The sequence below is a fragment of the Phaenicophaeus curvirostris genome, chromosome 2 (genome assembly GCF_032191515.1).
Source record: "Phaenicophaeus curvirostris isolate KB17595 chromosome 2, BPBGC_Pcur_1.0, whole genome shotgun sequence".
NCBI lineage: Eukaryota > Metazoa > Chordata > Aves > Cuculiformes > Cuculidae > Phaenicophaeus > Phaenicophaeus curvirostris.
In genome coordinates, this window is record NC_091393.1 from 75366117 (window position 1) to 75393685 (window position 27569).

At 51.1% G+C, this 27569-nt stretch overlaps 1 protein-coding gene across 9 annotated transcripts; it reads left to right on the plus strand.

The window, feature by feature from the left end:
• Positions 1 to 696: 696 nt before the first annotated feature.
• VEGFA (vascular endothelial growth factor A) lies at positions 697 to 23742 on the plus strand. 9 transcript variants are annotated; one of them, XM_069852578.1, is made up of 9 exons: positions 1051 to 1655; positions 7345 to 7396; positions 12512 to 12708; positions 14412 to 14488; positions 14898 to 14930; positions 15091 to 15237; positions 17675 to 17746; positions 18888 to 19019; positions 21262 to 23742. In XM_069852578.1, exons 1-9 carry the CDS (start codon positions 1590 to 1592, stop codon positions 21281 to 21283), a joined length of 798 nt encoding a protein of 265 aa, XP_069708679.1. In that variant the 5' UTR covers positions 1051 to 1589; the 3' UTR covers positions 21284 to 23742. The 9 variants fall into 9 exon arrangements, with proteins under 9 accessions (XP_069708681.1, XP_069708683.1, XP_069708679.1 ...); XM_069852580.1 differs by lacking the exon at positions 18888 to 19019 and having other exon boundaries at positions 697 to 1655; XM_069852581.1 differs by lacking the exon at positions 15091 to 15237 and having other exon boundaries at positions 1074 to 1655.
• The last annotated feature ends 3827 nt before the right edge of the window (positions 23743 to 27569 follow it).

A 27569-nucleotide genomic window follows, 5' to 3' on the forward strand; every position in this document is an offset into this window, starting at 1 on the left:
ACCCGCGGAGCAGCTCAGTTGGGGAATGCCTATGGTAACCCCAGTGAGACTGGAGCTGCCTCTTTTGCCCTTCGAATCCTTTCCCAGAGAGCAGGGTGGGGTTCGCCTGGCAAAATCGTCGCCCCTATCTGTGTGCGAGGGCACCGCTCAGCCCCTGCAGGCAGCTCCCCCCGAGCCAAGAGGGGCTGGCAGCGGATTAAGAGAAAGAAAACCCGACTGAGGATGACCCTCTCCTCCACCCCTGTTGAACACGTGTGCTAAGAAACCCCTGTATCTGAAAAGCGAAGGCCTTTGGTAGGGGGGCAGGATGGACACATATGGATGATGACTGTGACCACAATTTGTCCACTGTTGCCCCCTCCCCCTAAATAGCTCTGCTGGACTTTGGAGCAATTCCCACGGGCAAGGTGAATTTTGACCCGAACGTGCATCCATCGGCGGGGCAGAAAGGCTGGAGAGAGCGGGGTGGGAGAGGGAGGTCGGGGGCGAAAAGCAGGACCCGCCGGGGGGGGTGGGAGTGGGGTGGGGGCTGCGGTCCCGATCGGGGCGCCGGGGGGGGGGGGGGGGGGCGCGCACCCCCTTTTGCCTCCGCGGCCTTTTTCGCTCAGCGCGGAAAAGGGACGGATGGGAGGGGAGGAGGGAGGGGAATCGCCGGGGAGGGTGGGACTTCGCCGGAGCGTCTCTCCCCGCGGCCGCGCGGAGCAGTTGCAGAGCGCCGGCGAGCGGGCGGTGGGGCGGGCGCTGCGCGGGGAGCGGGCGCTGCCGGAGCCGCCGCGGGAGAGCGCGGAGCGGGGCTGCCGGGGCCAGGAGCGCACGGCGGGGGACACCGAGTGAGCAGCCCTCCTCGGGCACCGGGACCTGCTGTTGGCTTCGCCGCCGTGCTTCATCCTCTCGGTTAATTTATTTTTTTTTTCCCCACCTATACTTTGATCCGCTGGGATTTTTTTTTTTTTTTTTTGATTTTTCCCCTCTTCCTTTCCCTGCAGAGCCTCCCTCCCGGCTCAGTTCCCTCCCTCTCTAGACAGTTTGGATTTTTTTTTTTTTGATATTACTATTCTGATTTTTTTTTTTTTGTGAGGGAGGCAGAGAGGGATACAGGAGGGGAACGCTCTGTTCATCCCCTCCGCCGCCGCCACCACCCCGACTTGCGGAGAGGGGTTCGGCGCCTTTCCACCCCCCAATCCCCGGGGAGGCGACCCGGGCTCCGGGAGCCGCCGAGAAGAGGGGGGGGCCTCAGGAAAAAAAAAAAAAAAAAAAGCCAACAAAACCAAACCAAAAAAAATTCAACGACAACGACAACAACAAAAAAGAAATGCATTGAAACTTTCCGCGCAAACTTTGGCGTGAGTGCGCGAAACCGAGCGAGGGCGGCGCGGGTCCCGCCTGCCCCAGGAGCTCGGGGCGGCGGCGCCGGAGCGCGCAGCGACAGCGGCACCGGCGGAGCGCCGGGCTTATGGAGGGGTGAAACCGGACGCCCCGAAGAGGAGCCCCCCTTTTCCCCGGAGTCCCTCGAAGCGCCCGGCAGGAGGAGGAGGAGGAGGCGGCGGCAGAGCGCGGCGGGCCCCGCTCCGCGGCGTGTGCCGGCAACCATGAACTTTCTGCTCACTTGGATCCACTGGGGGCTGGCGGCGCTGCTCTATCTGCAGAGCGCGGAGGTGAGCGGCGGGGACGGCGGCGGGACGGGGGTTTTGTGCCCCGGGGAGAGAGGGGGGCGGCCGAAAACACTTTTTTTTTTTAAATTTTTTTTTATTATTATTTTCCCCCACCTTCTTCTTTTCTTCGCACCCCCCACCTTTACTTCCCACCTGCCCGGCGCGCACGTGTGCGGGGCGGGGGGCGGCGGGGCGGGGGCGGCACGTGTGCGCGCATCGCTCGCCCCCGGCGCGGGGACGGGGGGTCCCGGCGGCGCCGGGGCCGGGAGCGGGGCAGGGGAGGGGATGGGATGGGATGGGAGGCAGCGCGCTGGCTTCTTGCATCAGCCTCGCCGCCCGTCCCCGGGTCTCCTGGCGTTGCAAAAGGGTGTTTGGGCCGCGTATTTGCCTTGGGTCCCGGCGCGGGTTCGTGCCGCCGAGTGGAGTTCAGAATGCCTCGCTGGAAAAACAAATAGAGATCAAAGGCGACAAAATGGATCCTGAATTTCTTCCAGATTGATTTTCTTTCTTTCTTTTTTTTTTTTAAATACATATCTCCCGCACCGAGATTACAAAACCGTGCATTTTTCTCTTCTCTTCCTCCTCAGTCACTTCTACTTTTGCCTCATTGTCATTCCCGCGGGATTAAGAACGAACTCTTCCTCCTTTTCTTTCTCTATTATTTTTTTTAAGAGAAAAGAAAGGCGGCTTTCTGTGCAAAGCTGTCCTATAAATCTATCCGTTTTCCAAAGAGTCAAGAGGGCTGTGTTACCAAGAGATACTGGGGGATTTGGACAGAGTGCCCACGTGAAAGTGGCTGTTTGCTAGGCGGGCATGGATTACGGTTTAAAGGCTTTAACAGGTTAGTTCTCTCCTGCCATTTCTCTCGGAGAAGACGCGGGCCGGGTCATCTCCGACAATCGTGAAAATAAGCGTCGCTTGCAAATTAATCGGTTGTTCACATTGTTTGCTCAGCGCCGATGCTGGAAGGTGACTCCCCAGTTAGGAGCCATTTCAGCTGGAACTGAAGTCATGCAGGCACCGCACGCTTTGTTTCTAGCCTGTTATATCTCTACTTTCTCCAGTGACAGCCGCACGTTAGGCTGTGCTGGATGGGAACCGAGGCGCAGCTCTCGCTTGAGCGTGGCACCTAGCAGCTCTCTGCCCCCTGCCTGCCTGCCACGTTGGGCTCTCGGGACAATTCCTGGCGTTCTCCGAGAGTTTTTCCGCCGTCATCTGTACCGGGGGGTCTCTCTGCTTCCCAGCTCCTCAGTAAGCTTTTACGGTAGCGTGTGTTCCCCAGCTATAGGTTAGACAACTCTGTATCGGGCTCTGGTGATGATCTCCTTTAACCCTCCCCTTGCTCCTTCTCCCCTCCCCTTCCTCTTCCCCAGAGGAGGAAACGGCGGATCAGGTAGAGTCCGCGTCTGTCTGTCCTCAGGAGCCCGTCAAAGCCTCGTGCTACCTTTTCTCCTAGGCAGGAGGACGGTGCCGATGAGAAAAGGAAGCTGATAACGGTGGGAAAAAATAGTAGGAAGGAGTTACAAGGTGTCGGTGGGGCGAGGAGAGAATGTTGCAGGGATGGATACATGAGAAACTGCGAGATGCTCAGATAGCTGGGTGGTGCGGGCCATATAAGTGCCCAGGCAGATGGATGGTGAGGTCTGTCCTTCGGTCCTGTCCTTATTTGTCCGTTGATTGCCTGAGCACCACGGTGATGGGAACGTTAGAAATACCAGCAGATCTCACGTAGGCAGCTTGACGATGACTCTGGGCATGGCAGAAGGCATGACTTCTCACGCTGGGACTAGGGTTTTGTGCTTTGATGATAATATTTATCTGTACTCTTAATCTGAGTGTCGTGCCTAATAAAACCTATCTAGCTAGCCAGGCATGTTGGAGAACATTAAATAAATGCCCTAGCAGAGGCAGAGTTGGTAAAGTGAGGTCTGGCGTGGGCCAGTCTGCTTTCCTGAAGGCAAAGAAGGAGGGATGCAGGAATCACGGTGCTCTTCTGGTCAAGGCGGCAGGGGGATGCCCTCTTACTGAAGGAGTTGTTGCAGCAAAGCTGGGATGGTGAGAAATTGTGTCACAGCTGAGGCTGGTGGCACTAATGCCACAGGTGTCTGCCTCCACTGGTGGCAGTAGCCTTTCTGTGCAGGAGAGGGAGGAAAAAGGTGGTTTTGCAGTACTTGTCCTCCCATCAGTTTGCCTGTGCTGAGCTGTGTTGCGGAGTCCTCAGGCTCCACGGGGTCAGAGAGTTTCATTGTTGTCCCCTTCCAGTCTCCCCTTTCCTAAAGAATGGGGGACGGTTGGCTGTTCCCGTCTTCCTTTGTCTGCAGGTCTTGGCAGCAGCCTGGTGGCAGGTCACCCCCGATGAGGGTCTGGAAACTCTTCCCTTCTTGCCCTGAACTGCAAAGGGACCTGGATACACCAGCTGTATTGCCATAGGGAACAGGCAATGATCAGACCAAGGGAGGGAGAGCGAGCCTGTGTCTAGACTGCTAATGATCGCACACCCACCAAGCTCCTCGCCTTTGGTGTGCCTCTGTGCCAGGCCACAATGGGGAGCCACCAGAACCTGCTTCCCCGGCCTGGAGGCAGCGGGTCACCTTCCCAAAAGCTGTTCCAGGCCCGTGATCTGAGGACAAGCTCAGAGGAGGAGTGTTCCTTTGGGAGTAGGGGAGAGGGAAGACTCTGCTGACATCTCAGATGGGCTCACTGATTCCTGAGCAACCCCAAATCCGCTCTCCTGTCTATCCTGCTCTGTGTCAGAGGTGCCTTGGCTCCACTAGCAGCTTGCAGGATTACTGACCTCTGTCTGCATGTACAATAGAGAAGGAGTGCAGTGAGTCTTGTCCCCCCTAACCCCCCCGCCTTAAGTAGAAACCGCTGAGAAGAATTTCTAGCGCCTAAGACGAAAAGTGCCTTAACTCCTGTCCCAGAGTCCCTCTCAAAGTGGATGGATTGTTTGTTCCAGTCCTAAACAGTTACAAAGCTCTTTTAATGAGGCTGCACAGATTAGGGGGAGGGGAAGGGAGAGAAAGAGTACTGGTGGTGGTGGTGGTGAGGGGGGTGATGGTTGGAGAGGAATGACTTGATTAACCTTTTCTCTCCCTTCGGAGAATAACTTCTGACAGCAACTAGAGGAGAAGGGGGGCAGAGAAGGTTCAGACACACGGGTGGTGTGAGGAGGGTTTATTTATTAGGGAGGATTTTACTCCACTGTGGGACATGCATTTGCTGTGACCTGCAAAGGGCACAAAAAAGTTGCTACCCCTTGATCAGCCCCATTCCTGAGGTCATTTATCTCACTCTCGAGCCTAGGGCTTGCTTCCACACCTCCATGAAATGTTGAAAATCCATTGGAAGGAAATTGTGTTACAGAGCTGTTGGGTAATGCCAAAAGCCAGCAGAGGAGAGTGTGACCTTCAGGCTCCCACCGAAGGGCACACCAGGCCTGCTTGTCCCTTGGAAGGCCTTTGGCTCCCGTTGCCCTGTCTGATATGTGGCTGTGTGGTTTACAGTGAGGCAAAAAGCCCCTGCCTCGCCTACTGTTACAGTGAACGTGCTATAAGGGTACTAGCCACAGGTGAAAAGCACTGCGGAAAGGGCAGAACGTTTTCTTGTTATAGTGAGAAGAGAGCGTGATACTGGTCATGCTGGGAAACCTTTTGAATGTCTGCAAAGAACTCCCCTGGGAGTGCTCAGAAACTCTCTACAGGCTTTGTACCAATCTCATTTCCCAGCCTCTTGGGTGGGGTTGCAACCCAGGTCTAGGTGAGCGCTGGGAGAGTGCTCTGGCTCTTGCTGCAACGCATTAGGGGCAGGGTGAGGGGCTGTCTGGACACAGGTGAACGGTGGAAGTGTGTGGCTTGCTTCTGCTTCCCATCGCCTGTGCACTGTGTGTACTTACATGTAGGGAGGTAGTGGGTTTGCTCATCATCCGAGTGGCCTCGCACAGAGAACGGGCAGAGTGACCCTCAAGGTGTCTCTAAGCTAATTCTGCTCAGTCTGTTATGCTCATTCTGAGTGTGAACCAAAACTCCCACTGCTAAAGGTCTTGGGGGCATTGTGACTTGGATAAACTGACTTGGCTTGTGTCCTTTTCCTGTGCTACAGCAGGGATTGAGGCATTTCTACCCTTGGTGCAGTTTTCTTTTGACCCGTAGATCATCGGGAGCTGAGTGGCTTTGGAAAGCTGTGGCAGCCTTTGCTGCCTCCATTTTGTTTGTGCTGTTGCAGTGACCTTCACACTTCAGGAATGAAACTGTTGTCACGGCACTGAGGTTAGGCACACAGCCCTCTCCTCCCCAGAGAAGAAATAGATCCATGATGTGGCTTAGGTCTGGGCTGGTGAGTTATGCCCAGGTACAGAAAGACTTTGGTTGAAATGAGAAGCGAGCAGTTTGGTCAGGGGGACCTTAGACAAAGGGAACTGTGCACAGACACAAAGGAACGGCTGAGAGAGGGGCTTTTAGGGCTTTGGCATCTCTTTTGCCACCTCCTTTTAAAAGCTGACAATGGCGATGGTACTCTGTGCATGGGGCTACCTAGAGGACCATAGGCGGCAGATTCCTATTGTGAGCTTGAGGTGGACTTTGCCTGCTCATTTCAATCCTGTCTCCCATTATGAGATCAGGGCTTTTTTCTAGGCATCCGTGCAGCATATAGCTGATGAAACAGAATTTTGTGTGTATGTATCACCATCCTCTTTTTGGGCCTCTGCTGAAAGGCAGCAGGTTCTGTGGTGGGTGGTGTCACACAGGTGGCAACGTATCTCAGAGAAGTGAAGAAAGTCAGGCATTTTTCAGTTTGGATTCAGAACAGAACAGCAGGGGGAAACCTGACTTGGCTGGAAAGTTACGTCAGAGCTAAAACCCTCTCACAGAGCAGGAAGAGTGGAGTTTTTGTTTCACGTGGAATTAAAAAAAAAGACTTCCTTAGTAAAGCTGTGTAACACTTCTCCATCCTGGTCAGGGAGTAGGTTACCTGTGACCATTCCTGCCTGCATCAGCAGTCTGGAAATGGCCCCTCATCCCAAAAGGCAGCAGGAGCAAAGACAGAGCTTGGGGCCTTTTGGGGTTTTCTCCCAGCGAAGCCTTGGGGAGCGCAGGGATAGGAGCTGCGCTGCAGCTGTGCCACGCGGGGGCTGAGAACCCAGCCCGCGTCGCCTTCCCTGCCAGAGGAGAGGAAGGAAACCTGGGTGGTTTGGCGTCGCTCCTCAGCGAAGCAGTGCTGTCACAGTTAATCGCCCTGACACCCGGCCAGATACCGACACCTCAGTGGCCACCACCGCTCCATGACAGCCATCCGAGAGGCCAGCGATGCCCTTTTGCGCCTGGCCGCCCTTCTGCTTCCCCTGCCCTCTGAATTCACCTTCACGGGGGCAAACGGAGGTGCCCAGGCTTGCCTACCGCATCAGCGGGACAAGCTCACCCCGATTATTCCTCTCCCCAGTTCGCTCCCTGGTTTTTGACTGTAATGAATGAAACCCGAGGGGCAGTAATGAATGAAAGCGCTTCCTGAGGGACACGTCTCTCCCTTTGGGGCCCCTCTCGGGCGATGCCTGCCCCGTTCCCTCTGCTCCGGTCTGTCCCTGGGGGAATGGGAGCCCTTGCTGGGCCTGAGCTGCCCCGCCTCGGGGGCTCCCCCTGCTGCCGGGGCCGTGGGATCGCACGGTGTGACCGGATTCTCCGTTTTATCTTTGCAGTTGTCGAAGGCGGCTCCTGCCTTGGGGGATGGGGAGCGGAAACCCAATGAAGGTAAGAGGTGGCGGGCGGGGGGCTGGCGTGATATTGGGGTGGGGGGTGTGGAAAGGAGCCGCCGGTGTCCAACACTGCCACCTCCCGGGAAGCGGGATGGGCAGGGAGCGGGAGCTCCGGAGGAGGGGGGAGGCGACGCCGCTCTTAACCCCTTCGCGGCTGCAGCGCAGCGGGTGTCGTCGTGTGCCACCCCCCACCACCGCCGTCCCCCCTCCCACCCCGTGTGTCCTGCGTGTGTGTGTGTGTGTGTGTCCGTGACGCTGGGATGGTGACAGAGCTGGGGTGTGAAGCAGAGCCAGCCCAGCCCGCCGCTCGCTTCCCACAACTCCGAGGGAAAACTGTGTGCGTGCGCCTGTGCACATACACACTCTCATATATATATATATATACACACGCACACACACACATGCGCACCGCGCGCTCACACAAAGAGCGGAGTAGCGGCGAGCAGTTTGCTAGGGATTCGCCACAGTGCCGTAGGAAGGGATTTGTCACCGTTGCTGCTCGCCTCTTCCCCAGCAGCACTGGTGGTGCCCAGCTGGGTGGCCAGGGCTGATCCCTGAACAAAGGCCAAGGCAGCGCGCCGGGTCTCCCCAGGCAGACAGGTGACAGGTCTCCTGGGGAGGGGCAGAAGGAGAAATGCGCAGCCCGGGATGATTTTCCAGAGTTGTGCCTCCTGACAGCCCCCGACACCCCCCCAGTCAGAATATTGGTCAGCACTGTACGGAGCCAGACTTGAAAAATACACCCTTTTACTCCGGTTTGAGCTAGCAGGCTTAGCAGGTCCAGGGGACAGCAGTGTGATCGCATGGGTTCTACTTAATTTGCTGCTGGTGGTCCAGTATGGACAGGACCATTGCTTGTTGAAGAAACAAGGTGGAGCCTCTGCAGCCATTGTGATTTTGCGTGTCTCCGGCTGCCCAAAAAGGCCAGGCTGTGGCAACGTCCTCTGCCTTGCTGGTTTGTGTGAATAAATGTAGACCCGAAGAGCAGCCCTCAGGTTAGTCAGAGAGGCCTCCTGCAAATGTCCTGTCCGCTGTAGCCTCATGCGTTGCAGGAGGTTGGCTTTCTCTCCGCTGTCTTCTGTTCAGAAGTAGGGTAAAAGGGCTGTGGACTTTGGAGGCTTAAGGCTGAGGTGATCATCAGCTGCTTTAAGACCATCCTGACCGTGTTTGTCCCCATGCCTTCCTAGCGGAGCACACCGCTTGCTGCTGTGTGGCAGGGTCTGGTGGAGGTCTTGCAGGGTCCCCAAGGGTTGCGACCCTCAGCGTTATTCCAGCTGGAGGTCAGCAGAGGGCTCTAGCACTGTGGGCCCGGATTGGCTTGATTTTATTAATTTTTTTTTTTTTTTCCAACTCCATTGTGATTTCTGTATCTTTGTTGGTGTGACAGACTGCATGTGCTTTTCCAGAGGTTTGTGGCAGGCTGTTTTGGGAATAGGTGTCCGTTTTGCATGGGTAAAATTTCTGATTTGCTGGCAGACTGCTGCCTGTTGCGCTTGACCCTTGCTCCTGCTGAAGTCAACAGAAGAAGGTTCAGTGACTTCAGAGGGATCAAGATGGAGCCTGCTGTGAGGCTTATTTTGGTAACCAGTCCTCTGCTGTTGTTAGAAAAGAGCTAGTCTCCTCATCTGTGCCCTTTATTGTGTCCGATTGCCTTCCTGGGGAGGGAAGGAATCAAACAGGACTTAATTCCCTGTCACAAAAAGGCTGATGGGATCGTGGGAGAAGTTGGTCTGGCAATGTGAGTGGTGAGACTTTGGTGCTATTGCCTTGGTGCTATTTCTGGTTCTGCGATGCAAATATATCTATGAGCTAGAAATCAGGACTCTTGGCATTACCTTCCTGGCTCTGCTTCTGTCCTGCTGTATGACCTTGGAGGTTCTCTCACAGCACCTCAGTTCCTCCTCTGTTCCACAAGGGAAGTCCTATATTTCCTTCCACTGAAGCTCTTGTGGGCTTCGGGGTTGGAGTGAAAAGTGATTTTGTGTCATTGGCCATCTTGTGCTTGCTCTGAGATGTTGAGCTGTGAAAGGTTTTTATTTGGGGTGGACTTACTCTGGTTGGAGACTGTAATTTTAGCTTCAGCCCCTATCCCTTTTGTGCTCGAGAGAGCCTTCCACATGTTTTGTGGCAGGGGAAGTTGTAGAGGAGTCAGACAAACACTCTTTGTTTGTTCCACGAGAAAAGATTTTCTGGTATAAATAAAGGAAACCACCAGCACTTGTGGCTGCGCTTTTATTTTTAAAAGAACAGTGGGTCTGTATTGCTGCTAAGCCATTGACAGGGAGGGAGGCAAAACGATCATAGACTCGCTCCTTTTCTAGTCTAGCATGTTCCCACTCGACTGCTCCAAATTTGGACTTAATCCTGCCTGCTGTGGCTATGTCTGCCCTGAAGAGTTAATGTGGGCCCTGACTGGGTTTTAACCTTACTTCCCCCCTCCATTCACAAAGACGAACCTCTGACTCAAATCTGGAGGTGTTTTGCAGGGTAGGGGTGTGAGTTAAATGTGGGATTAACTTTTAACGTGGGCTGAAGCCCAAATTGCAGGAAGGGAGCAGGCCAAGCAGTGTTAGTCCTTCAGTGACCTTCCTGTGTTTCCCCATGAAAGACAGACCTTCTCCCGTTCCTGACACAACCAATGGAAAGGAAGCACAGACTGAATCAGCCCAGCAAAGTGTGGAATATGACTCCTGGTACATAGGAGTAAGCGTAGGTATGGTAGCAGGGGCAGGGCTTTGCTGTGAGGTTGACTGTACCTCAGTCATGTGCTCTGGTTTGGGTGCTAACTGTGCAAATGATCTACGGAACATTGCATAGTCTCTGCGAATACTGTTTCCAGTATTCAAGATCCTGGCAGGATCTTCTGACTGGTAGCTGGAGAAAGATTCCTGGTTTCTTTCTCAGAAGCTGATTCAGACTTTGGAAAATCATCATATGTTAAAAGTAAAGGCAAAACCTCCCCAATTCTTTATGGGAAGATTTGGCCCTGTCACATCTACCAGATCTTATAGTCGTCAGGGTGCAGCCTTGAAAGTGAAGGCTCTACAAAAGTTGCATATGGTGTCCTGTGGCCGGCACTGTAGTCCCAATTCTCTGGTGTAATCCAGCTGCTTGTGCAGCACAAAGATTTAGAAGGTATGGCAGACACGAATCAGTTTCACTTCAGTTTTCTACTCTGTTTTGGTTTCTGCCTCCTTTATGGCCCAGAATACTGCAGTAAGCAGCATTTGATCTGTGCAGGTAACTGCCTCTTTCCCTCCTGCTTTTCTTTCCTCCCTCCCCTTGACGTAGATCTTTAAGCATGTTTATTCAGAACTGTGCCTTTATTGCCAGAGTTCCCAGATCCTTTCCACTGGCACAGTGTGAATAATCAACAGTGCAGTTCATCGGCTGTCATTGTGCTCGCAGAATTTCCCACATATTAAATTGTTCAACTTATTGGAAGATAGGTGGTGACTAAGGTCACTCTGAAGGGGAACGGGAAGAACGAGGTAGCCGCAGAAAAGGTAGGAGAACATGCAGGAGGTTTACTGCAGTTAGAGGAGGAGGGAAGTGGAAGAGAAGGGACAAGGAACAGAAACATGCTGTCTTCTAGACGAGGAATACCAACAGGCAGTCCATGCCTGCCAGGCCACATTTCCCTTTCACAGGCCACTTTCTCTTTTAATAGCTGCTCATGCTCTCTGACACTTCAGAGTCCCTGGATGGAAGCTCCTCCCCTCTCGAACCCACTCTGAGCACTGTGTCACTGTCAGCTCTGCATGACCTAGAATTAACTTTCAACAATTAACTGCAGGCTGTGAGCTCCAAGCCCTGCAGCTTTTGCATTTTTGTGGCAAAGTAACCTTTATGCCAGTTCGTCACAAGTTCAGAGAACTTTAGAAACGCTTACTGGAGACCATTTTTTTTCCATGATGCAAGCAGTTTGCGCTTATCACTTGAAGTTATCAACCTTGGTGCGGTAGGACTCTGCATACTGTACAGGTGGATCATTATAGTGCATAACAGCATGGGGCAGGTACTATCTCTTTGTGTATGCTCTTATCCTCTGCTCCATTTGAGGCGTCCATCCTCCTTTGCCGGTGTACTCACAGAGCTAGGAGGCCTGGAGGGCTCCAGGTACTCACTGTTTGCAGAACTGTACTAGCAGCTGGATTTTGTGCATGTGTTCTTATCTATCCTATCTCTCATCTCCTTAAATCTCTTCAACCCTTGACCAAGTGGCAAAATGAAGCTTTAGCAAGAGACTGGGAGACATTGAGAAACACGTGTGAAATCAGTGCAGATCGCAAGCTCTATTTGTAGGCAAGGCAGGGGATAATGACAGATCCACCCTATTCCCCCTCCCACACTGCTTCATTGAGGTTCAGTAGCCAAGTATATGGTCTAATTAATCCTGGGGGTGTTGTGGGCTTGCTTTGACTCTTTCAGTGGGTGGCTTGACTCCTTGGTCTGTGGAAGTAATCAGTGTGGAGGCAGTGAGGCTGTGACCTGTAGCAGGTGCTGTCGTGGTTCTGAGGTGGCCTGTTGAGTCCGATTCTGCATGGGCAAAAGAAGTAGGTCACAGGAGGAGTGATGATACGTGGATGCATGGTTTGGAACCCTCTGCTTGTTGTTTGAAGTGTCTCTGTGTTGAGGTCTGTAGAAAAGATGCTTCTGGCTTATCCCCTTGCCTTCTAAACCCCACTGGGACATCCACTGGCTGTTTTGAAAGGGGTTAGAAGGAAAACTGGAAGCAGCCTTAATCTTCAGATCATCTGCAGCAGACTCAGGTGCTTTTTGGCTGAGCTAATGTGCATGGTGGCAGCCTATCTGAGAACATGGGGGATAGCAGGGAAGGAATTTGAGGAGGAGACACCTGTGCTGTTGTCTGTCTTGCTTCTGTGCTGAAGCAGCAGTAGGAAGAGATTGCCTCTTTCTCTTCCCTGCTTGATTTGTGTGTGCTTGCCTGTGTGTGTAGGACAGAGATAAAGGACTTAGGCCTGCAAGACTGTTAGTGAAGGCCGTAGGGTAGGCGTGTTGCAACTGTTTGGCTCATTTTAAGGGGCAAAACACTAGACGTTCTTGAGCTAAGTTTGCATTAACTTATTCCCTCCATTCCTTCTTTTAGTTATCAAATTTCTGGAAGTCTACGAGCGCAGCTTCTGCAGGACAATTGAGACCCTGGTGGACATTTTCCAGGAGTACCCTGATGAGGTGGAGTACATATTCAAGCCATCCTGTGTGCCTCTGATGCGATGTGCAGGTTGCTGCGGCGATGAGGGCCTAGAATGTGTCCCTGTGGATGTGCACAACGTCACGATGGAGGTGAGGGTCCAGCTTGCAAGCTGGCATGCTTGAGTGGAAGGAAGCAAGTCAGCCATCACAGCCACACCAAGTCCCAGCTCCCAGCTATTTCAGAGGAAGGGCAGCCTACCCCAGGGACCTGGAGACTGTCGGGTCAGGAGGGCTCACCTCTCTCCTCACCTTTGTGCCCAGCATTACACCATGCAGGGTTAAAAGATGAGTTGCCCATGTCTGTTCAAGCCTAAGAGGTGAATCTGTTTTATGATTCTGACCTTGCTAATGCCCAAATGTGGTAGCTAGGAGCATTTCTGATGCTGTTATCTCTGAGGCACCAAAGAACATGCCTCTTGGGCCTGTGCTCCACCTTAACTCTGTGTTTGGTCCACACAGCTGTTGCTCCAAGGCAGGTGAGCGGAGTAGAGCAAAAGGAGAAAGGCTGTCAGTACTCTCTCCTGGAGGGCATGTGAGGTCAGCCTTTACAGATAGAGCATGGGATTTGGATCATTAGCTACATTGGCACAGCAGGGGTGGAAAGGGGCTGTAAGAAATACGCTTCTTCAGTGTCAAGTGGAAAAGCCTTTCTGCCTCTGGGCATCCTCCTCCTTTGTTTGAAGGCAGCTGAATTAGTTCCTTGGAAGAGACAGAGATGGCTGTGATAGCAATGGTTGAGCACCTGGGGAAGTTGCAAACTCTGCTTTAAAGAGGTTTTTCACTGCCCTTGTCTGCTTGCATCCACAATAGTGCTGGTGCCATTGCCCTTAACCCGTAGCTCCCTCACCTATTTTTCTCCCTCAGCCTCTTGAATAGCCACGGTAAATGCTACCACCACTGTTTGATGGGGGACAGGGAGGACTAAGTGATTAACCGGCAAGGTCTTTTTCCCTGTAATTTGAGCTGTGTTTGAACTCTGGCAGAGAACCTATCTATGCCCTTCCGTGGTTACCCATACAGCTTTTCCACTTGCAGGCTCCAGCCTGGGCCAGAGCATACTAGCATGGTGTAGCTAGGGATTGTTTTCTTCCTACCATTCCTTGCTGAATTACAGTGATTTGCTGGTGTGCCAGCATGACTGTAAAGGATCAGAGGCAGCTGAGCAGACCACTGTTGCAAGTGCTAGACCTAGTGATCCAGCCTGGTTCTGGATTGAGAGATTGTGACCATACCTGCATGGCTTTTAATATAATTTCCTTGAGGCTAGGGGATGGGCAGCATCTGACTCTGCAGGGCTGTTGACCAGATTTACTTTGTGTGTCAAGTCACTGGGAAAGTGAGGTGTCAGCTGGGAAGCAATGGTGACTTACGGAAAAGGAGTCAGGTGTGGAATTTTTGCTTTGGGCCTTGGTGTTAGGCTGAAGCGTGCTTTTAGGTGAGAGCAGGCTGGATGCTCCATTACTGTCTCTCTAGCATTGACCAGGGACGGCTCAGTGAGAAGCTTGCTATGGTGTTACACCCTCTCCCGTGCCTGTCTCCAAGGCAGTCCACCAGTGCTGGCACCTTGCATGCACAAGCAAACAGAGCTTTGGCACGAGTATGGTGCTGCTGCTTGCTTGTGATCAAAGGCTTTCCCTGACTGGGAGAATGGGGCCTCAAAGCCAGCTCATACTGTGCCATGCTCTTTCCAGGAGCACCTGGGCTGCAAATGCTTTGCCGCGCAGCAGGCTGATTTGGAGCTGTGAATATAAGTAGTGAATGGGCAGTGACCCTCTCTGTTTCTTTCATTCCAGATCATGAGAATTAAACCCCATCAGAGTCAGCACATAGCGCACATGAGCTTCTTACAGCACAGTAAATGTGACTGCAGGTGAGAATGGAGCAGCACTGGTTCCTCTTGCAATAAACTTATTCTGAGCCTTTCCTTTTTTCTGCCATTGGGTTGGGACTGTTGTCCAGAGGCTTCTGCAGTCTCCTCAGTTGGTTTGCAGTGGGATGGCTGAGCCTGGGAAAAGTCCTTTGCTGGTGAGGCTCCTCCATCTCTAGATATCACAGTTGGAAAATGCTACCCTGCAACCTGGCGTCTTTTGGCACCAGCTGCCAGCAAGGTGCAACAGGAGAGCACACACTTTGAGGAGTACCACTTAACCTGTGCCATAGGCATCTGCAATGCCAGCTGTACGTGTCCTTCCCTGGACTTGCCAGGAACTGGGGATAATACTGGAAGCATATGTGGTAAGCACCCTTCTAATGAGGCTTTGTTCTCTCTTCTCCCACAGACCAAAGAAAGATGTCAAAAACAAACAAGAAAAGTAAGTGACAAGCCTTTCCTCCTTTCTGTTTTGGTGGTTGGTTGGTGTTTCCTCTCCCCACTGCCCCTTGCCCTTTTCTTTGGTCGGAGATACTCACGCTGAGGTGTTTTTGGAAATGGCATATGGTAGTGCATGGGGCGACACTCTGAATCCGTTCCAGGTGGGCACAGAAACCCAGATCTGACAGTCCTTCCTTCATACCCCAGACCTGGAGCTTGCATGACCCACGGCCATGGCAGTCATTCCTAATGCTTTATCCCGAGTCAGGGAAGTCCCGTCGTGTGTGTCCTACCAGAATGGATTCAAGGTGCAGCCCCCATTCTCCCTTCCCTTTCACTGGGGTGTTTCTGATTACTGCAAATAGCTGCCTTTCTTTATTATTAATTTTTTTTCTTGCTGCTTGAGTGAGTACTTGCTGGCTTCTTTCACAGCAGCTTGGGTAGGAACTCTGCTGGCTACAGGGAGAGGTGGCAACAGAGGCCTGGTGGAGGCAAGACTGATGCCATGCAGGATGTGACACTGGTTTTGGCTGGGTGGAAGCCTGGGAGGGCATAAAGGGAGGTGGATGTCTTAGCTGGTTCTCGGTGGAGATCTTCATGAGAAGTTTTTTTCAGTCTGAAGGATTTGCTGTGTTGAGCTGAAGGAGTTAAGGCACAACCTTCCCTTTCCTTCCTCCCCATAGTAAAGAGGTTGTGAAAATAGAGAAATAAGCTCTCGTCCTGCAGTAGTTGCAGGGACAATCACAAGATATGGAACAACATTGAAAAGAAAGAGTGACCTCTGGGTTTAGAGGGTCAGCTGGAGTGCACATGGCTGGGATAGCAACTCTGCCTTGTAGAAGTGCAGAGTTGGAGAGGAAGGGGGTGAATAATGGGAGACGAGGCTGAAACAGAGACAGAAGGAGCAAGCAGGAGAGTGAGAGAACTTTCACCCCTCTCCTGGTGGTTGTACATTTCTAGCTGCCTTCCAGCCTCTCCTCCTCCCCCTGAAAATCTTCTCCCGGCTGCATCAGGCTGCGTGCAGCCAACACTCCTCTCTGTGCAGGGCCGTGTTGGGAACGGTCTGTCTGCGTGGCTCTGTGGTTTGAAGGTGTGCAAGAGTTGGGTCTGTGTGAAGCCTGCTGAGGATGGGGTGCGGGTGAAGCAGCCAGCCCGGACTGTGTTGCATTCCCTTTCCTATTCTAACAGCACCTTGCCTGCTCTTTGCTGGCTCTGCGCTCCCTGGGGAAGGAAGGGAAGGGATGGGAGAGATTGATGTGGTTTGATCTGTGCTGGATTGAAAGTCCTGTTATATTGGTGCCCCTCTCTTCCCTTCAGGTCGACTTTCTTCCCCTCACCACCTCCCCGTGACTCCTGACATGTAGGGCAGAGGCTGGGAGCAAGTTGATGCTCTGATACTCATTCCAGTGAGACAACCTGAACAGGGCCTAAGAAACACCTATGGTGCTTTCCCTCCTGTCCCCACCATGTCCCCTCGACAGCTCCCTCCTGAGATGGGCTGTGCTAGGGAGCGAGGGAGCCTTTGCTGAACTGCTGCAATGCTGGGGCTCACTTGCCTGACAAGCCCTGGTGCTTTGCCTAGGGCCTTCTCCTTGCATGTGTCTCCCTTGGTCCTGTGGTGACATGGTTCATGGAGCTCCAGCCTCCCTCCCTCCTTGTGCTCTTACTGGCCTGCAGGGATCCACAGTTAGTGTCTAGGTCAGTGTGTCCTAGCCCCTGCCACCCTGCCTGTCGCAGCTTCTGCCCAAGAGTCAGGAACAGTTGGGAATTTTTCAGAAGAGAGCGAGTGCTTTGACTCCATCCAGTCACCTCTCTGGCAGATCCAGGTAGGAGGTGAGGGGAGGGAAGAAAAGGAGGGAAAATCCGAAAGCCGCTTCCTTGTCATCTCCTGGGTGTCATAACTAGGTCAGGCCTCCTCCTTTCCCCTTTGGTACTCAGGATGGAGACTGCTGGAGGGGATATTCAACACCTAGTGAGGTCCCCTGGTGTCCTGTGAACCACAGGCAGGAGGTGGGGTGGATGAGCAGAGCCTTTGGGCTAGACAGCCCCCTCCCAAACAGCACTTCTGTGTAGACCAGGTCTCTCACCTCGTCTGTGGGCTTCTGAGGCCAAGACCCATTTGCTCCCATCCCGAGGCAGGATTACCACAAGCCCTGCGGCAGAGCTGTTGGAGCTCATCTGTCTCCTCCTAGGCCCAGTGCCAGGCAGTGCGTTAGGTCAGAGCAGTTTCCTTTTCCCTGGGGAGAGCCCCTCCACTCAGTTTGCCTCTTGCAGTCACTGTGCGCCCACGCTTGTCGCCTAGAACGGTTGTCTGCACTCACTGCGGTTGTGTGATGCTTTCATGGAGCTTTCTGTTCCTTTCCGTCACCCCTCATTCCTTTCCCACTGCCCCTCTCTGGAGGGGGTAGGTGCCCCTCTGGGGCTCCAACAGATTGACCTGTGCCGGCAGCAGCCCTGGTGGACGTGATCTCTGCTGAGTCCCCTGATGTTGCCTTGGCTGTGAGCAGGCTGATTGCAGTGCTGGCCGGAGCGCAGCAGGGTCAGTGAATGTGTGTGTGAGGTGGAGATCTGTGCTTTGGCCCTGGGATTTGCCCTCCAGTCCTGCCTCATGTGCTTCCCCCCTCCCAGCAAGGCACATGGCTGTATTTTTTTTTTCTCTTCTTCCTTGCGTTTTCTTCCGTTTTCTCTCTCCCTTTCTTTCCTTCTCTCTCTCTCTCTTTTTCTGTTTTTTTGTTTTTCTTCCAGAAAATCAAAGCGAGGAAAGGGGAAGGGTCAAAAGAGAAAGCGCAAGAAAGGCCGGTACAAACCACCCAGCTTGTACGTTTGTGTCCTCTGCTTGTAGAGTCTCTTCCTTCCCTCTCCCCAAACCAAACCGCCTGCTTGCTGCTCACTCAAAATCTCACCTTCACCTCCAAGTCACTGGTGGGCTGCAGATCCTGCAGGGGCAGCACTGGTGGTGGCACCGCTCTGGCTCTAAGCGTCTCTCAGGGAAGGTGGCTTTAGCTTGCTTGGCTCTCTAATCATCAGTGGCGACCATTTTCCCAAGGCACAAGAGCACGGGTGGGTGTGTGAGCACCCTGCACTTCTTTTCCATGCCTGGCAGTTGCAACTCTGTCATCCGCTTTTCCCCACTCGTCTTGTGCCCTCACTGCTACGATGACTGGTGACAGGCAGGCTGGCATCTGCCGTGCATGTGTGTGTGTGCGTGCGTGCGTTTGTGTGCGTGTCTGGTGGAGTCACAGGCGGAGAGGAGAGGTGGGACGATGGGAAGCTGGAGAAGGGTGTGCTGGGGAATTGGGGGAGCTCTCTCTTTTTTTTTTTTTTTTTTCCTTTTTTTCTCTGCTGGATTTGGTGGCTTCTCTTTCCCATCTCTCTGTCTCTTTCACTCTGCCTCTCTCACAGTGGTTCACAGAATTCTGCATTGTAAATTCACAGCCCCTCCATAGGAGACTCCTAGGTGGCAAGGTTGGGATGGGGCTTACAGAAAGGATGGCTCTGCTTGCTGCAAGGGTAAGCATGCGGTGCTGGAGCCCAGCTGCTTTCCAGGGGAGGAGAGACCCTGGCTATTTAACACATTTAGTTGCTGGCCTCTTTCTACTCAGACAGCCTGGAGAACTCCATTCATTGTTATGCCAGTAGCTGGTTGGGACCTCTCACCTTCCCAGCCTTGCTCCCTCCTTCTTCCTCCCTCTAGCCTGTGCCGATGGATCCAATGCAGCATTTGTGAATACTGTGCAGAGAGCCTGTTTTCTTTCTCTTTACGCTAATGCAAGGGGGTGCTGTCCTGGGGCTGCCGGGGTGCTGCTGGAAAATCCATCAGCCCATGACACTCCAGTGGGCAGCATGGGGGCTGCGGGAGGGGGCAAGGGGATTGCTTTGATGTTTAGGGTTTTGCATGTGTATTTTCTTTCTGCTGAAGCGCTGTAGCTTAGACATCTTTCCTTTTGCCTTTTTGCAGTCACTGTGAGCCTTGCTCAGAGAGGAGAAAGCACTTGTTTGTACAAGATCCCCAGACCTGTAAATGTTCCTGCAAATTCACAGACTCACGTTGCAAGTCGAGGCAGCTTGAGTTAAACGAGCGCACTTGCAGGTTTGTGTCCTGAAGGATGAAAGAGAAACACACAAAGAGAAAGAGAGAGAAAGAGAAAGAGGGGGGAGCTTGCTTCCTGCTGACTTCTGGCCTCAGTGCTATATGATTGCTTCTTTTCTCTGTCCTACGTGGGCCAGAGGGCATAGGGGCTAACTGAGATGAGGACAGAGTTTCCCTGTGTCAAAGGGCGGCTCAGCGTTTCAGATGTACTGTCAGGACTTGGACGAGGACGGCTCCCAGGGACAGGGCGTTTGTGTCTATGGTATCCTTTCCCGTAAAACAAGATAACGGAGTTCACGTTGCTGAGGTAGCCAGGGGGAGGGTCCATAGCCCTCTGTACGTTATCTGTATGCAGTTCTGACCCTATTGTTGGACAAAGACATGACTAGGATTTGAGCACCCTTGTCTTCCAGTCCCTTTTTATGTCACTTATGGTCACTTTACTGTTTGCAGAGCAAGGAAAGCCAGGCCAGGATTCTCCTACAAGGTTGTCCTCACATTCTGCTTTGCCTCTTTGTTCTTAGAAGACAAGGAGAGCACCCTGTCCCCTTACACTGTGCTCGCAGTTCCCTGTCCACATCTTGTTGAGTTGTGGTTTGAGGAGGTGCACTCAGGGCTGTGATGTGGGATACAGCAGGATTAACTCTGTCTCTAGGTGAAGGCAGGCAGAGGTCTGTATTTCATATGTGAAGTGGGAGACAAAAAACCACTGTGTGATTAGTGTTTGGTCAGAGATCCATGCTCTTATATGTGTCATCTGAGTGGCCTCACATCTGAGGCATAGACTTGCAGAAACTGATGTGTGGTTCTCACTTGAGTGCTCTGTTGAACTCAGTGGGGTGTCTTGAAGTGACCAGCTGCGTGTGCATCTTTGGTGTGGGATCATCCTACCACCTATCCAGAGAGAGACATGGAAATGGGGTTGCTAATGAGCCCGTGGCTGTGACTGTGAACTCAGGCCCCTTGCACAAAATCTGAGAGGTTCCTCCTGTCAAGACAGTGTTGCAGTAGCAGTGGCTGGATGGGAGAGGATAAGGGAGAAAGATCCACAGTCTTCTGGGGCTACATCCTGAAAGAGGAGACATTCATTTGCCTGTCTGGAATTGGCTAAGTGACTAGGGCTGCTACAAATGGCAAGTACTTCCTTTAGGTGTGAAAACTGCTTTGTGCTTAAACCAGAGAAGCCTTGGCACTGCCACTGTGGTAGAAACTGCTCTGTATACAGAGGAATTTTCCAGGGTGCTGTAATTTTAATGGGAAAGTAATTGGTACAGGGGCCAGAATAGAGCAGCTCCTGGAGTTAGATTTCTTCTAGCAAGCATAACTCTTGAAGCATGAGACTAGACCTAACTTTGACTTTTTCCCTCTGCTACTCTTCCCAAACCCCAGAAGAGACTTTGAGAGGTCAGAAATAAGCACAAATACAAATAAAAAAACAACAACCCAAAGAAGTCATGATGGCAGAAAGAATTTACTGTTTTTTCTTACTAGTCCCTCTCTGTGGTGGGATAATTGGCATTAAAGGAGGTTTCCAGAGCTGGTATGTTGGCCAGAAGAATAGGAAGTAGTCATAGGAATGGGTAGCTTATATTTTTCCAGTTATAAAGCTGGTTAAGCTGAAGCTCCTCATGCTCTTTCTTGTAGAATTAGAATTTGGCCCTTCAGGGGAGGGTAAAATCTCATTTCTCCTGCTTCTTCAGGCATCTGCTGTTCTCTGGTTCTAACTCCTGCTCATGGCAGCTAGTGAAATGAGAGGCACTTTCTTTTCACCTTCTTGCCTGCATGAGGCCTCGTTGTATGCGCTGCTTCCAACCTAAACAACAGACTAGGTGGAGAACTGAGGGATTGTGTTTTTCTGCATGCATTGCTTAGCTTTGTTTGTTTGTATGTATCTATGTGTGCATGGTGTGATATGGTGAGGAAGCTTCTGTGCTGAAGTTTCTGTGAGGAAGCCTCTGATCCTGCTCCTGAATTTACCTCTGTATCCTTCCCTGCCCCGTCTAGGTGAGCCTGGGGGAATAGAATTCATCAACCTACTCATGGGTTGATATTTTCAGCTATTTTGCCCCATCTGCACAGCGCTTCACCCCACCAGTGACGTCATGTCATGTCTTAACACCATGTGCTCTTAAACACATCAGCCACATCCTTTCCTTCCCTTCCCTGTCCTATTTGCACCCCCATCACAAACATTAAACCCTCCTCTCTTTCTTTTTTTCCCCTTCCCTCTCCTCTCTGACAGATGTGAAAAACCAAGACGGTGAGCAGCGGAAAAGAAGGGGGAACAGCCCTGTTTCTGGAGCCTGATTTCTCACCTGGACAGAAAAAAGCAAAACAAAACACTAATCCAAATGAACCCTAAAAATGAAGGATCGGTAGAGCACAGCACTTTCAGTACGGACGATGGACTCCGGAAGGAACATTCCCCAAGGCACCCGCCGCACAGAATTCACCTTTGGGTTTTGAACTGGTTTATTTTATTTTTCTTTTCATGCTGCTAAATAACAGAGCCAGGAAGACTATAGGGGTGTATTTGATGGATTTTCCCATGCATACATATATATGTGTGTATACATGCCTATACATATATATATATGTATATATATTTTAAACCACATCTATATATACATATATGTATATCTTAACCACACACACACATATATATTATATATATATATATACTGATTATTTTTTTTAACATTGCTAATGTTATTGGTGTCTTCACTGGATAATACTCGACTGCTGTGGACACAAGCGGGCTACTTGGGGCATAAGAAACAAGCTAAGACTGGACTTGAGTAGAAGCGCTGGGTGTAAACTTCTTATCTCTAACTGACTTGTGCGTCCTCCGCTGTTTCTCTGTAGAGTGTGCTGTACCACAAACCATCTTCTCCTTGCCTGGGACAGGGAGGAGAAGTGATGGAGAGGATGGGCAGGGAGTTCCAAAGAGCGGCATCCTAGGGTGTGATGGGTCAAAGGCCAAGGAAATGGCCATCTGCGTGATCAAGGATTCCTCCTCCCCTCTCTTCCCCCAACTTTCGCCCTTAAACTCGTCTCATAACCTGCCTGCCTTGCTGGGACATGGGATGTCAGTGTACATTTTGCGTTGACTTTATTCACTATAGAAACTTTGCCAGAGAGGCGTCCTGGCTACTCTTAAGCATGGTGGGCAGCTGATGCGCACTAACTTTCCATTCAAGGAATTATCACAGGAGTCTAGTTTTCCTGCCCTTGGTGGCTGCAAAAGGACGCAAGGCCTACAGTGTGCTGAAGCAAGAATGGGGACCGGTGCACAGCCACACAGTTGTTCAGCACTGTCTGCTTTCTTCATGCACAGAGCTGCCACTCAAGAGCATCCAAGATGCTTACGGAACATTTCTGGAAAGGGATATTAATCAAAAGTATATACACAGTGGAGAGGGGTGTGTGTGCGTCTGTGAACGTGTGCATTTGTCTGTGTGTATGTATGTTTGTGTTTTTCTCTCTTTTTTATATATATATATTTATTTTTATACATATATATATATAAAAAATAATATATATGTATGCCAAGATTGAAGGAGGGAAAAAAAGCAACTATTGCTGCCTTCCGTTGGTGTTCCCAGTGTGAACCTTAAGAACGTCAATTTTTTTTTTTTTTTATGACGTACTGTAAATATCAAGCCCCTTTTCCACAACTTGGGCTGGGGAATCAGATGTGAAGGCAGCCGGAATCCCTAAGTTGTGTCTGAGAATCTTGGCTATGTGTGTATCTGCAATATACGCTGTGGTGTATGTGAAACCCACCTTACACGCACGTGCACGCACACACACCCCCTGAAAGCGTGTTTGTACATCTATGTGGATATATTTAATCTAGTTCTGTGATTAAAATCATTTAATAATAATAACAATCAAAAAGGTACTCGGTCTGTGTCAGAATGCTGCCAAACATCACCTGCAACTGAATATTTCAACGCCTGATAATGTACAACACGGAAAGCTTCCAAAAAGACAAGACAGTCTAAAACCAGACTCACAACAAGTGACTACTAACCACTAGGAACTCCCCATCCAACTGATGGCTTTCAGAAGGAGAGAAAGCACACGGGTGGGTGCTTGCATCTGCAACGTATAATACTCATGCTGCATCGTGCGCAAGACAGAGGCTTCCGATGGGGGGGAGGGAAGAGAAAGTGTTTTATATACTTATTTAATATCCCTTTTTAAATTAGAAATTAAACAGATAATTTAATTAAAGAGTAGGGATTTTTCAGTATTCTTTGTTAATATTTAATTTCAACTATTTATAAGCCGTACCTCCTTTTTTTTTTTTTTTTATTTGTACTGGTTGTGTATAAATTTAACCTTCCTGTTTTCCTGTCCCATCTCTCCCCAATTGTTGGCAGAGTCAGTAGCATGTTATGGGCAGTTATTTAATTAATTTCTCTAACACCTACCCCTACACATTCCTATTGAGACAAGGGTTAGATATACATCTACATACTATATATATATTTGGCTATGTGTTTGTGTATATATATATATATGTTTATGTATATGTGTGATTCGGATTAAATAGACGCTACGATTTTTTTATATATGTAAAAAGAAGAAACAGGAAAAATAGAAAATTCTACATCTTGAATCTCTCTCCTTTTTAATTTTAATATTTGTTATCATTTTATTTATTGGTGCTACTGTTTATCTGTAATAATTGCGGGGAAAAAAGATATTAACACTACATATTGTGTCTAGTGATTTTTTTCAAGATATTCCTTAGTACATATTTATTTTTAAGCAAAGAAATTACAGATATATCTTTAAAAAACGACGACGACGACAAGAAACAAACCTTTTTTTGTATTAAAGAATTTAATTCTGAGCTTGATTTCCTTTGCCTTCTCCTTCTGCCTTGCATCCTCGTTTTCTTCCATTGTGTCACAGATCCTCTGGCATTGTCTCTGGAGGCTACAGAGCACCAGCAACCTGCCAGTCGGACTCTTGGATTTGGGCCCATAGGCTCCAAAAGCATCTAGGTACCTAAAGTCTGTTGAAATAGATGGGAGGTAAGCACCAAAATCAGCCCAAGTTCCCCACTCAGTGAGAAAAGGGTGGTCTGATGGGCAGGACTCCAGGGTTCCTTCCCAGCCTCTAATACCAAGGAGCACAGTGATGGTCCCCACCACACCTCTGTCTTGTCAGGAGCCGAGCCCCATGTGCTGCATGGGCCTGAGTAGATGCGATACTGGTGAAGCTTGCAATCCAAGATGAAAGGAATATTCTGAGCCTGCCCTTCACTGGTAATGGACTTGGTGTTTGCAGTTGGAGCGGTGTGTGTTACGCATTCCCAATGATGGCTCAGCAAGATGTCACCATCCTGGATGACGCTGAACAAAGAACTATTCAGCTCTGACTCTGCACATCACTTCATGAGGGATCTTGATATCGTTGCGTCTTTTGTGATGTACTTTGGGGTCTTTGGGATGAAAAGCTTTTTGGAAGCAATGTCCTTTCTTCATCGGCCAAGGAGGTGAAAGTATCATGTTTTCAGTCATCTAGCCACACTGGAAAGGAGCATACAGGATATTTCTGGATATCTGGGAGGAGACTCATCCAGATTAACACAGACCACTGAGTTCATGGCTGCCTCGATACTGCTCTTGTGGAGGTAAAGGATCTGGCTTTTACGCAGGGCTAACTTAGGTAGCTCTACAAGTGCATCTGCAGTCACAGCCTCTGCAGAGGGCAGAATGGAGGAAAGACGATGAGTACTTGAGGAGGCTCTGGTTTGTCTTGTTTTGTAACATCTTGTGGAGTGAGAAGATGAAGGCAGCCATCCACAGGTGCTACTGCATAAAGAACCTAAGAAGTTTCTGCCCTCGTGTATTCACCGCTGGCTTTTGGTTTGTGGGAATCGATGGACTGTTTTGCAGATGGCTGTGCAAGGGAACAAAGACAGCAAGCCTATTCTTGGTAGAGTGTGTTGTCTCTACGTGACCTGGGAAATGTTTACAAGTCATCAGACTGAAAAGACCAGAACCAGCAGGTCAGTGTTGCTCTCCTGGGCTGAGCTGGATGTGGAATCTCAGCTTAAGGGTATACGAGTCTCCTGGATGGATGAGGCAGTGGGTCCCTACTGTCAGCTGCAACGTGTCAAATCCTGCTTGCTGGTGGTGGGCTGGGCTAGCTGATCCCAGAGCCTGGAGGAGAAAAACATGCTGCACCTCTCTCTCCCTATCTCTGAGGGCTCAGGAGAAGCAGGACATCTGCAGAGCCAGGTGATCTGGTAGCCTCCCACTCCGTGAGGAAGTGGTTGCGCCTGGCTGAGCGGCACATTTCAGCTGGGACAATACCTGCTCAGGATTCACTTGCCTGTGGCTGCAGCAGAGCCAAGGCAGCTGCCTCGAACCTCTGCAGCAAGAACTTGCCCAGGCCAGCTCTGAATGAGGTACCTGGGGCTCCTGGAAGCGGTCCAGCTCTTCTCCTTTGTCCTCCAGGGTGGGGTATGGCTGGGTTGCCACCTCTTATGGGGAGACCGATGGCAGCTCATTGTTGAAAGAGAGCTCAGAAGGGGCTGGGACACAGGAGTGTGGCTGCCCCTCACCCTGCCCAGCCTTTTGCACCTGGCTCACGTGTGCCTCGTCCCAAGGTGAGGCGAGGACACGTGGAACGAGGCCAGGTTGCAGGCTGCCGCTCTGGTCTTGGCGCGCAGCCGTTCACCCTGTACGTGAAAACTTTCCCTCAAAGGCTCTAGTCACGTCCACGTTTTGGTGGCTGGTTAATTAAAATGCTATCTTCAGGCAGCCAGCTGGTGCTTTCCTCGTGCTTGCTTCATTTACTCTGTGGGATTCAAAGAAGTGAGGCACCTTGAGAGGGAGAAAAGGATGCCCTGTGTAGACACAACAGAAAACCCCACTGGCAATGGAAAAAAAGGTGCTTTTGGTTGGAAACCCCTTCTGTCTTTCTGATTTGGCACCTGCTAGCTGGTTTAACCCCTTGTTGCTAACACGTTATGCTCTTGATTGGGTCTGCAAGTCAGCCAGGGTCTGCTTAGGCTCCACTGACACCTGCAGCACCTATGTCAGAAATGCCTGTAAAGCTTCTGTCCTCCAGGGTGGTCCTGTGGAGCACCTCGGAAGCTCAAAAGAAGTCTGTCCCATGGAGCATGCCTTCCTGGGGGAGCTTTGGCTGTGGGCGGCCTCTCTGTGCTTGGGAGGCCTGCAATTTAAGGCTAGTCCTGATTGTCCAACACAGGGGCTGCAGTCCCAGTCCATGCAGGAACTATGCTTGCTCCTAGCACTCCATGTGTGGCCATGGCAGCACTGTGTAACGCCACAGGGAGCTGCTGGTCCCCACTGCGTGCTGTGGCACCTTGTGCTCCACAGCGCAGTGGGGCCAATCAGCTGCTGGCCATACCAGAGGGACCAGGCACGAGTGCCTGAACCCCCAGCCAAGTCCCCTCTGTCTAGCAGGAGGTGGTGAGTTGCGGATAAGAGAGAGAGATTATACCCCTTGCTCCAGCAGTGAAGGAGGGTGCTAGAGGAATGTGAAGAGTGCCTGACTGAAGGATTAGTGAAGGCTTTCCCTTTGGCTCAGGGAGCTAGGAGAACCTTATGGGCTTTGTACCACAGAGGGAATGAGGGCCAAGTTCCCCTCAGACATCAGTGGTTTGGTGGCTGCATGCCTTGAGGAGGGTGTCCCACAATATCTTCCAGAGGTGCAGCTCACCATCTCCTCTGAGGAAGTTGCTGGCTTATACAGGCAAACTTGGCAAATAGGCTTGTTGGGCACGTGCCACCCATTTAGTTGCCCAAGGCTGGCTCCCAAGGCCAAAAACGCCTTCCCATAAGGATTTCATTTGACACGCTGCCTGAGGCACCTCTATACATCCAGGCTGAGGGACAGATTAGGAAATAACTGTGCTTCAGTGCTATATCTGTACATTGTGATATGAGGTTAATCTCTCTGGTTCACACTCTTTATTTTTACCTTGCTCTTTCGAATGCCCCAGACACATTTTCTATTTAACCTTGGAGCGCACAAATGTCTTCTTATGCACTGGGGTTGCCTTCTGCAAACTCAGCCTTGCCATAGGACTCTACCATGCCTTTAGCACCCAGGTACCCCTGCTGCCCACTCTGCACCGCCCATCTCTGGGCCAAGCATGCAGTGTGGGGAAGGTGTTGTGCTACAAGCCTGATACTGGCAAGGCAGTTCCTCCCCTGTGGAGTGATTCCAACACCTCACTTACCAGCTATTCTGGGAGCTGCTAGTGTACTCTGTGCTTGGAGCATGTTGTGTGGTGGGACTTGAGCTGGGAAAGGTGCCTGGCTCTGCTGAACATCCTACCAGGACTGCCACTGAGTGGCAATTCCTACTGAACACCCCTCAGGGAAGCCCGTGTAATGCCAAAATCATCTGGGATGTGGGTCAGCATGTTTTCTTCGCAACCAGTGCAGTACCTTGGAGGTGAGAAGCTTTGGCTGTAAATTGCAGCACCTCTGAATCTTGGTTGAATGGGTCTATGGTGAAGGGGTGAAGGAAGGGTGTGTCTCGTACAAGCCCTTG

What these genes read in the sequence shown, in the direction of transcription:
- VEGFA (XM_069852578.1), top strand. Translation starts at nt 1,590, where the DNA reads ATGAACTTTCTGCTCACTTGGATCCACTGGGGGCTGGCGGCGCTGCTC. An exon ending in TCTATCTGCAGAGCGCGGAG is followed by an intron (nt 1,656 to 7,344) that starts GTGAGCGGCGGG and finishes TTATCTTTGCAG; the next exon opens with TTGTCGAAGGCGGCTCCTGC. An exon ending in GGAGCGGAAACCCAATGAAG is followed by an intron (nt 7,397 to 12,511) that starts GTAAGAGGTGGC and finishes TCCTTCTTTTAG; the next exon opens with TTATCAAATTTCTGGAAGTC.